This window comes from Mytilus edulis, chromosome 6 (genome assembly GCF_963676685.1).
Source record: "Mytilus edulis chromosome 6, xbMytEdul2.2, whole genome shotgun sequence".
NCBI classification, from domain to species: domain Eukaryota; kingdom Metazoa; phylum Mollusca; class Bivalvia; order Mytilida; family Mytilidae; genus Mytilus; species Mytilus edulis.
In genome coordinates, this window is record NC_092349.1 from 80,708,794 (window position 1) to 80,719,654 (window position 10,861).

Here is a 10,861-nt window from a genome sequence, read left to right on the forward strand (position 1 = left end):
AGCAGATCCTGCTCCACATGTGGCACCCGTCGTGTCGCTTATGTGATAACATATTCGGTAAATAGTATAATTCGGTAGGTAATATTATAAATAAACATTCTTGGAAAAAAAATATAACAGTATGTGTTCCTCACAAAATAAGGGCAACATAATATTAGTTCCAACTGACATATATTTTATCATTGCATATAGCATAGTTTCTAGAGGATCTTTTGTTAGGTCGAACAATGGAACCACCGGCAGTTACAGTATTAGGTACTATAGTAAACTGCCTACTTGATTTATAATTCATAGTTTGAGACTATTAAATGAATAGCCACCATTTTGAATTCCGATTTTTTCAAAGGATGTAATTTCTCACAAAATAAACATAAAAGTCACATTCTGAGCCTCAAAGTGTTCTTTTTGTCAACATTGCATACGAAAGGTATAGTACAATACGTCGCGTTTATGTTTGTATCGTAAGTGATAGTTATGACGTCACATTGTTTAATTGCTGAAAATAATGCGCTTAAAATACAATACAATTGTTTCCTAATTTTCATATTTTGTATTCCATTGGAAAATTGCTCTTTTAGGCGTATGACATTATAATCCTGGTAATTTTGATAACTATTTAAACACTAAAATAAAGTATATGAATAAAAATGAGGTTGGGTTACGCAGACAGTGTTATTAGTTAATTTTTAGCTCCCTTTGGTAAAACTCTAAATTTCATATTTGATGTATTTCATTGTTAATTAATTTACATGAAGCTTAAAAGTATGTATTTGTTAAATTGCATAGCTTTTGCTATTTGAATTCATTGGTTAAAGATATTTATTTTTATTGTAAAGTTTAATATTTGCACCGTCGCAAAACCTTTGATTACCTTCTTTGGAAAACTTATATATTTTATATAATTGGTTTTAGATCATTATGTTAGATTCTCTCAGGACTGTCATTCAGTACAACCTAGCCTAAAGTATTTATGTTTGGTTTATTTGGATCTATCAAAGGCGTAAATGTAAGTTTTGTCAATTTCATGTTACCTGTAGCGAGATATTGTATCTTCAGAAGAAGGAATTTACTTAAAAATTTAAACAGTAATGTTGATCTTATTAGACTATTTAAATACACTGTAAAACATTATATACCTTACCTGTATGAATATTTGTGTGATGCAAAATGTATGAGAAATGTTTTTGAGAAACACTTTTTAAAAAGTAATATTCTGGTACAAGAAACCGAAGGTGTCATAACATTTAATTTCTAATTATTGTGCTGATTATATATATGTGATTATACTTAAAACATTGCTTTGTGATATTTTTGTGTAATATGTAATATATCTGTTGTATATGTTGTGTACAAGTTGTAATGTTGTACAAATTATAATTTGTACAGATTTTTTGTACAAGTTATCAGAGTTTTGTGAACCGCTTTACACAAATGAATGATGCAAGCAAACAGTCTTTTGTTTCGCATACTTATGTCATATTTCCACAACTACATGATTCAGTCTAAAACTGAGCATTGATACAAAAAAAATTATTAGAACACAAAAAGACTTTTTATGGATATGATTTTGATATATGGAGAAAAATAAAACTAGAATTTAAACCATTCAGGTAACCTCATTTTCAGTTTAAAGACAATGAAAATGGCACTAAATGTTAAGTCGAAGTATATATATTTGAATTTAAGACATTTAACTGAAACATTTCAGAAGATAAACGTGTATAACCTGTTGCAAGAAGGTAGGTGTAAAAAAACTTGTAACTTGTACAAAAACCCTGTACAAATTATAATTTGTACAAACTTACATCTTGTACACAACATATATATATGTTGAAGAATTGAATAAAGATAAAAAAAAAAAAAACCTAGCCTAAAGAATGGACAGAAATTATTCATAAAAATATTCATAGGAGAAATGTTTCTCGCTCTATAAATATTCATGTCATTTTCAAAGATAAATTGTCAGAGTTTTCTATGTGTTCGACAAAAGAACTGTATTTGTTACTTACTAGTAAACTATGTCAGCATCCTATTTGCTATAAAAAGTGGACAGAAGTTTTTGAGATTGAAGAGAATGATCTTTGTAAAGTATGGAAAAACGTTAATTTCTATTGGAAACCATCTATTTTAATGGATCTAGATTTCAAAATAGCACATTATTGTATTTTCACAAATTCTAAACTTATGACTATGAAACTTATAAATTACAATGTATGTGATGTATGTGAAAAGGAAGTAGAAAATATCACTCATTTATTTCTATTATGTTCTGAATTAGTAGAATTTCATCTGTTTATGCAACAGAAGTTGTCAGTTTTATTTGATAATGTTGATTCTGACAAAATTGATAATTTAGTGTATGAAGAGGTATTTATGTTTGGTTTATTTGGATCTATCAAAGGCGTAAATGTAAGTTTTGTCAATTTCATGTTATCTGTAGCGAGATATTGTATCTTCAGAAGAAGGAATTTACTTAAAAATTTAAACAGTAATGTTGATCTTATTAGACTATTTAAATACACTGTAAAACATTATATAACTTACCTGTATGAATATTTGTGTGATGCAAAATGTATGAGAAATGTTTTTGAGAAACTCTTTTTAAAAAATGATATTCTGGTACAAGAAACCGAAGGTGTCATAACATTTAATTTCTAATTATTGTGCTGATTATATATATGTGATTATACTTAAAACATTGCTTTGTGATATTTTTGTGTAATATGTAATATATCTGTTGTATATATATATATGTTGAAGAATTGAATAAAGATAAAAAAAATAAAAAATAAAACCTAGGAAAGCTACGCTTTCCAACCAGAGTTTAGGTTAGTGCATTTGCTACATGCCTCCAAAGTACGATAGTGCATTTGCTACATGCCTCTATAGTACGAGTTTTAAGATAGTGAATGCTCCATTTCTAATTATTTTTGGCATATGATAATAAAAGTTGTACTTTGTTGAATAAATTATATATTGTTTTCAGTTTTTGGTTTTCATTTACTTAGATATATTATAGCGCATCAGTCGTTTTCCGCACACATCAGTTTACAAACTAGAATTAGCTGTGGTCCGCATCTCCGAATCTTAGGCAGAATTGTTCCTGCTACAGAACAACTAAAAGAACAGTCAGCACTCGTAAAAGCACCAAGATCCCAACATGTGGTCATCAGCGATAGATAGTTGTCCATACACTATATCAAGATGTAAACCATCAGAGGAAATACTTATTTAACATATACTTATAAATCTATAATCAACTCCATTTTTGTCAAATGACACGGACATAAAGATATGGTAAATGAGAATAACAAACTGTTCTTTATAGGCATTGATGTGGATTTCATTTATTCTAGAATCATTGTTATTTTGAGTATTGAGATTTCTCTCTTGGCTTTTCAATTTCACATTTATGTCAGTATTCAGGTTGGTACCCGAACTTTGGTTCGAGCTCTAAATAAAGACAATAGAAGTACACCGCTTTTCTAAAGTTTTAAGTTGATTGAGGGAAAACAAATCCGGTTTACAAACTAAAACCGAAGAAAGACGTGAGACGAACTATATGAGGAAAACAACGAAAAAACAGAAATACTGAAGTGCAACAAAAAACGAACGACAATTCAGCACACACAGAAACGAACTATAAGATAACAACTGCCATTTTCCGGACTTGGTACAGGACATTTTAAGAAAAAATAGTGGGTTGAACCTGGTTTTGTGGCTATCCAAACCTCAAGCTTTTATGGCAACTTGAAGCATAATTTAAACTTGAAAAATCCATCTTGGAATCGAACACTATCTCTATGCCTAACAACATTCATGTAAATGAGCCATCTTGTAAGAAATTAAGTTGCATGCACACCTTTCGTCATTGATATACATGTACTGTATCGTGCAATATAATTTCTTATATAGTTGGTTGATACAAACCGCTTTTATACGGTCCTGCAATTTTACTTTCTTACCCGGCTGTTATCTTGTCACCTTGGACATTGAAATGGTGATCTATGTACGGAAAAACATTTATTTTTTATTGATAGGAAATTAACAAATAATCAACTTGGTCAGAATATGTATTTAAAGATGTGAATATTGTCCACAACTGCAGGTCCTGTAAACGTATATTTGTTCTGCTTAACAAAAGAAATTTCACTGGAAAATTTGTCATAAACAATGCTATATAATGAAGTTTAGAATGGCAATGGAGAATATCTGTTCCTGACGAAATGATACTACAAAATGCATCTCCCATGCATTTGGACCTTACATTATGAATGAATTTCTTTTCATGACCAACCCAAACAGGACAGCTCTTGAGGCGTATGCTTTAACATAATTTATCAAGATAGAAATAGCCTCAATAGTAATGTACCTGGCTATATCGAAAGTCGATAATTTCATTCTAAATTCCTACATGTAGCCTTCTGGCGTTAGTAATTGGTGATCATTGGGATAATTCGTATGATCTGTTATGTCTTATGATTTTGTTATCCTTTTTAGTTCACCTGGCCCAAAGGGCCAAGTGAGCTTTTCTCATCACTTGGCGTCCGTCGTCCGTCGTCGTCGTCGTCCGTCCGTCGTTAGCTTTTACAAAAATCTTCTCCTCTAAAACTACTGGACCAAATTTAACCAAACTTGGCCGCAATCATCATTGGGGTATCTAGTTTAAAAAATGTGTCCGGTGACCCGGTCAACCAACCAAGATGGCCACCAGGGCTAAAAATAGAACATAGGGGTAAAATGCGGTTTTTGGCTTTTAACTCAAAAACCAAAGCATTTACAGCAAATCTGATGGGGTTAAATCGTGTATCAGGTCAAGATCTATCTGCCCTGCAATTTTCAGATGAATTGGACAACCCGTTGTTGGGTTGCTGCCCCTGAATTGGTAATTTTATGGAAATTTTACTGTTTTTGGTTATTATCTTAAATATTATTATAGATATAGATAAACTGTAAACAGCAAAAATGTTCAGCAAAGTAAGATTTACAAATAAGTCAACATGACCGAAATGGTCAGTTGACCCCTTTAGGAGTTATTGCCCTTTATAGTCAATTTTGAACCATTTTTCGTAAATCTTAGTAATCTTTTACAAAAATCTTCTCCTCTGAAACTACTGGGCCAAATTAATCCAAACAATCATCATTGGGGTATCTAGTTTAAAAATGTGTCCGATGACCTGGCCAACCAACCAAGATGGCCGTCATGGCTAAAAATAGAACATAGGGGTAAAATGCAGTTTTTGGCTAATAACTCAAAAACCAAAGCATTTAGAACAAATCTGAAGAAGGGTAAAATTGTTTATTAGGTCAAGATCTATCTGGCCGTAAATTTTCAGATGAATCGGACAACCCGTTGTTGGGTTGCTGCCCCTAAATTGGTAATTTTAAGGAAATTTTGCTGTTTTTTGTTATTATCTTGAATACTATTATAGATAGAGACATTATTCTGATTGGCTAACTGCACATCACGTGTTATTCCGTAAGCAGTTGCAATGCTCAATACAACTTTTCATTCATGATAACACGTGGTCCAACAATAAAGTGCACAGGTGAATTAAATAAAAAAATATATAAAATTCGTGTTTTCATGATCATAGCTAAAAAATGTAATTATAAGTATTGAATGCTTCTTTTTGTAACTTTATAGGGTTGTAAAAGCGTTGACCGTGCGCACATTTTTAGAATGAAGCGCTTCCGCGCTTCATACAAAATGTACTTCGGTCAACGCTTTTACACCCCAATAAATTTACAAAAAGAAGCATTCAATTCTTAAATAATGTTCAGGGTGCAATCAACAGTTTTTTACGTGACGTCATTCTGTAACAGGGCATGTAATAGTGGACCCATCATGCAGAAGTCAGATATTCATAGTTATATAGATATCTATACATCAATGGAAAGATAATTCTATGAACTTTCTGAATAAATAAAAAAAAATCCAACATCTCTTGTTTAAACATGCAAATTGGTACAAGTTATCAGCTGGAAATTAGGCATTTTCCCCCTAAAAAACCTTAAAAACAGACCACCTTTGGACACGCGGATCAGTAACCTGTGCATATATTTGAGATTTCTTATAATATGAATTTCGAAGAGCTTATCCGGCTGATTTAAGAAAATGTAGTTTCAGCCTACGTTCGCCTGCTCCGAAAGGAGCTATCTTACCTGACAAATCAAAGTGCTTTTTGCAACAGGTGAAAATCAGCTGTTTATGGAGTTGCCTCCCATATAGTAGGAAGTCACAAAAACATTTTTTTTTTAAATCTTGACAAAAGTGGCATTTTAATTGAACTTCAATATATGTTTTTCACATTGAACATAAAAAACAATCAACTTTTTCATTTAGTGGTATATAAATAGCAGGGAATTCCATCAGTATGTAAATCTCACTGAGGAAATACCCCTAGTTTTTAGTACGAAACTGTTTATAGCACCCTCAGCAAAGTAAAAACTACAAATAAGTCAACATGACTGAAATGGTCAATTGACCCCCTAAGGAGTTAATGTCCTTTATAGTAAATTTTTAACAATTTTCATTGGGCCAAGTTCATTATAGATAGAGATAATTGTAAGCAGCAAGAATGTTCAGTAAAGTAAGATGTACAAACACATCACCATCACCAAAACACAATTTTGTCATGAATCCATCTGTTTCTTTTGTTTAATATTCACATATACCAAGGTGAGCGACACAGGCTTCTTAGAGCTTCTAGTTTAAGTAGCATTTGTATAGTTTTAAAAATAATATGTAAAATGAGATGAAATAAACGTAATTTTTCTTTAGACAGTCAACTTCATCAGGCTTGCATGCACATACCCAGGTAAAAATTAAGACACCTATGCAGCTCATTGTAGTAATCAATCAGATTGAATTGAGCTGCTTAAATTATGGCGTTTGAAATGTTTCAGTTTGCTTTGCGAAAACTATTGAAGTAATAAGGATGAATTTTGCAAAAACAGCCGAAAATCTCGAACGTCATATTTTGTTTTATATTATATTGTTTCTACCCAGCTCAGTTATGTCTTTCGTTGTAATAAGGATGACACCGCTTCGACATAACCAACAGTGCTAATAATTGAGTTACACGCCAATCAATCAATCAATCAATCAATCAATCAATAATAAATATGGTTAACTTCATTCATTGCCAAATATTATGAAGATCTTATGGAAGAAAACACTTTAAGTCCCTTTTTCATTTGAACAATCAGTTTCTAAAATGATGGTGGATCAAAAACGTATCTATCCTCCTTCTCGCATTTGTGTCTTATCACTGTTTACTTTCATATTTTGAAATGTAACGTTATCAAAAGGTTGTTTATTTGAGTGAAGATGTCTCCAGAGAGGAAAGTTTTTGTTAGTTTTATTCAACGATCGATGGTTATTTTGCCGAATTTGTTCATTTTGTATCCCGAATGTTAAAAATAAATAAAATGAGTTCCCGTTTAACGTAGGTAATTGATGTAGATGGTAAGGCATTCATCTGTAAAAGAGCCGAGGAAAGAACACAGACAGCTAACCAGCATAATATAGTAACTTATTTTCTCACATTGTTTACAGCAACCAAGGGGTGGATAAGGGATGGAAGTCTTTTCGTATTCCGAAGACTAGTGGTGAGGAAAGTATTTGTTTTCAAATGAGACCATTCTCTAAGAGTTGGTAATGCTTTCGAATACTAGTAAAATTTACCATACCAATGTTACTGCAGCTGATGCCCTGTGTACTATTATTTGTCTGTTTGTCTTTTTCGTTTTTATTCTTAGGGTTGTCAGTTTATTTTTTTATCTTTGAGTTTAAATGCGCCTTTGGTATCTTTCGCTCCTCTTTTGATGCTCTTAAGTGAAATATTTGAAAATCTAAAACTAACAGTGAGTGACAGTTTCTAAAATCAGGATGGTTAGTAAGTAATACAGATGCTCTGTTGGGTCCTTAATTCTTATCTCTGTAGTTTTTTGTGGTAAAATTCTGTTTGCATTTATCGAAAGCTGTATGAATACTGTTGTTTTTATATCATCAAAGAGTTCTCGAACATCTACATGTTTACGTAGAACTTTGTCCGACTCTTGTATTGTGCATATTTTCAGTTTAGCATATTATCTCAACTCCTAACTTCCTAACCGACGAAAAGGGAATCTGCGTGAGTAATCTTTGGGATGCCTAATATTTGGAGAGGAACTTAATTAATAGCTGTCTTTGTGTTGAGATCCATCCGTGTATCATGGTTGCATTCTGGATGTAACTTGTAACATCTAAGAAATCAGTTTTCTTTATTGATATTTTGACGTGTATAAATTTAGTCGAATTATGTAAAAAGTTACAGTATGCACGAAATTAACGCAGTTAATCTGTCCGTTTAAAATCAATATTTTTCAACGATTTTCTTAATACGGAAATGCAGGTACCAAGTCGGGAATATAATAGTTGTTTTTTTCCATTCTTAGGGAGCTACCATTTGATTTTTATGGGGGGGGGGGGGGCTAGGATGAAAAATTTTATCCTGCATTTTTTTTAGCTGTAATCTCTGTCCTGCCTTTTTATTTTTCACTCTAATCGGTCCTGCCTTTTTTTTTTTTTTTAGTTTATCCTGACTTTTTTTTACCTAAATTGTCGTCCTGACTTTTTTTTTGCAAGTGTCACATCATGCCTTTTTTTTACTCAAAACTCCTGTCCTGCCTATTTTTTTCAAATTTCAATCAACCCCCCCCCCCCCCCCCCCCCCAAAAAAAAAAAAACAAAACTTCAAACGTGTCTAATCTGCTGATGATTTTAACATTACTCAAGCCCGTTGAAACTCATTTGTCTAACGAAATATTGCCTTTATATTTAATTGCATAGTAAATATTTCAAAACTAGCTACTAAATAATAGGTTCAAATGACATTGTTAACGCAATCTATAATTTTATTTTAGAAATTGAATTAATCTTTGTATTGATAAGTCGAATAAAAAGAATGCTTCATCACATTTATTATTAGATATGAAAATCCCCTATTCTATTTTTACATTTGGAAATTTCTGAAAACTGATAATAGATGAATATAAAGACGCAGATTAAAAAGAACCAATTTCACATTATAAATATTTGTTAACCAATAAATATGGATAATTCAGTTTTGAATAGATTTTATGAAGACAATGTGAAAATGACAAGAGACGAAACAAGCCAGAACGTTAATTTTGTGACGCCTCTTGTGAATGACATTTTACAGTACGTTCACGAAAGAGACAAACGGTTTCAAATACAGCCATTAAATGTCGGGAGTTATTACTCCCACCTTAAAGTGTCTCGAGCAGACGAGTTTGATTATAGTGTGGTTTTAGATGCAGGATCATCTTTCAGTTGGAGTACCGGAACACCGGCTTATTATGGATTTAATGGAAATAATGAAGTAGTAAGAACATCAATTCCACTTCCGTCAGCACCAGTTGGTAAATGCTTTACTGACATTTCAGGAACAATACCAAAGTGGAATAGTGAACGTTCAAATGAAGGACCGGCGTGTTTGACAATTGACAATGACATAATACCAATTAAAGTTAAAAGAAGGTTTAAAGCACTCGTCAGTGAAGCTGTGAATCGACCACAAATACGCCAGTACGTTGACGCAAAAAGGTTGTCTGAGTCACCTGCCGCTACACTGACAATTAGCCATCCTAACATTGCAGGCGGTACAATAAGTGTTGATCTTGCACCTATTATTAAATTACACATCCCATTCAAACCAGAGTTTGGTTGGCCAAGATCAGGGGCCAGATGGCCGTCCTGTACAAAGATTCAAGAGATAAAAACCGAAGGCATCCACGAAGTTGCCAAAGATCCATTTTACTGGTCTTTGTCATTTGTAATGTGCGAAAAGAAGCTGCTCGATGGTATCGACTCGAATGGAACTTGTCGTAAAAAAAGTCAACGGATAATGAAAAAACTACGGGAAAGTTGGTGTCCAAAAGGAACTAAACAAATAATTACTTCGTACCATCTTAAAAATATTCTTTTCTGGGAATGTGAAAATCGCCCATCTGATGAAGAATGGACCAATGAAAAGCTTTCTGTAAGAATTGAGTCCATGTGTTACTTGCTCATACAACATATCCAGCGTGGGAACCTGCCTCTGTATTTCCATACAGGGGTCAACTTGCTGAAGAATAAGGACAGAGACGTACTTGACAAGGTTGTACAGAACATTTTCAAGTTTTTGAAAAATCCCGAACATTATCTAATTTAGAATATGCTGTAAATCTTTTGTATAATTTGAATTAGCATAATATGATATTTGCATTGTTTGTTTCATCGAGCACTACTTCGGAGTGAATATTAAAATTAAATCTTGATAATGTATTCTTTCTAGTAATATCATAACTGGACAAAACTATGTCGAGACAACTGTATAATTCACCTGAAATAATCTCTCTCAGATTCTCTTTAGAAAATTAATGTAGAAAAACAATTCTTACATATTGAATATACATGATATATCCGTTATTAAACATGTTAAATAGTTATTAAAGGTATCATGCTTATTATTTAATACGCCAGACGCGCGTTTCGTCAACATCAGACTCATCGGTGACGCTCGGATCAAATTAGTTAGAAGGCCAACCAAGTATAAAGTTGAAAAGCATTGAGGACCCAAAATTCCAAAAAGTTACATTCAGACATACACCATTTTTTATTATCGATTAACTTTCACTATCACTTACAATTTTCATAAATCTGATGAAAAGTGAAAGTACAATGAACAATATGAATTGGTCGTACAACTTATCAAATCACTTACAAATGCAAAAACGTTTGATTAACTGAAGGCATTGCTAATATAGAATCGAAAATAATATGACTCACTATATTCACTATTAATGGACA

At 32.4% G+C, this 10,861-nt stretch overlaps 1 protein-coding gene across 1 annotated transcript; it reads left to right on the forward strand.

Annotated features, from left to right (window-relative positions):
* The first annotated feature begins 9,023 nt into the window (after positions 1-9,023).
* Positions 9,024-10,500, forward strand: LOC139528587 (protein mab-21-like 3). The gene has a single exon (XM_071324620.1). The coding sequence runs from the start codon at positions 9,099-9,101 to the stop codon at positions 10,221-10,223; it is 1,125 nt and encodes a 374-aa protein (XP_071180721.1). The 5' UTR covers positions 9,024-9,098; the 3' UTR covers positions 10,224-10,500.
* Positions 10,501-10,861: the final 361 nt, after the last annotated feature.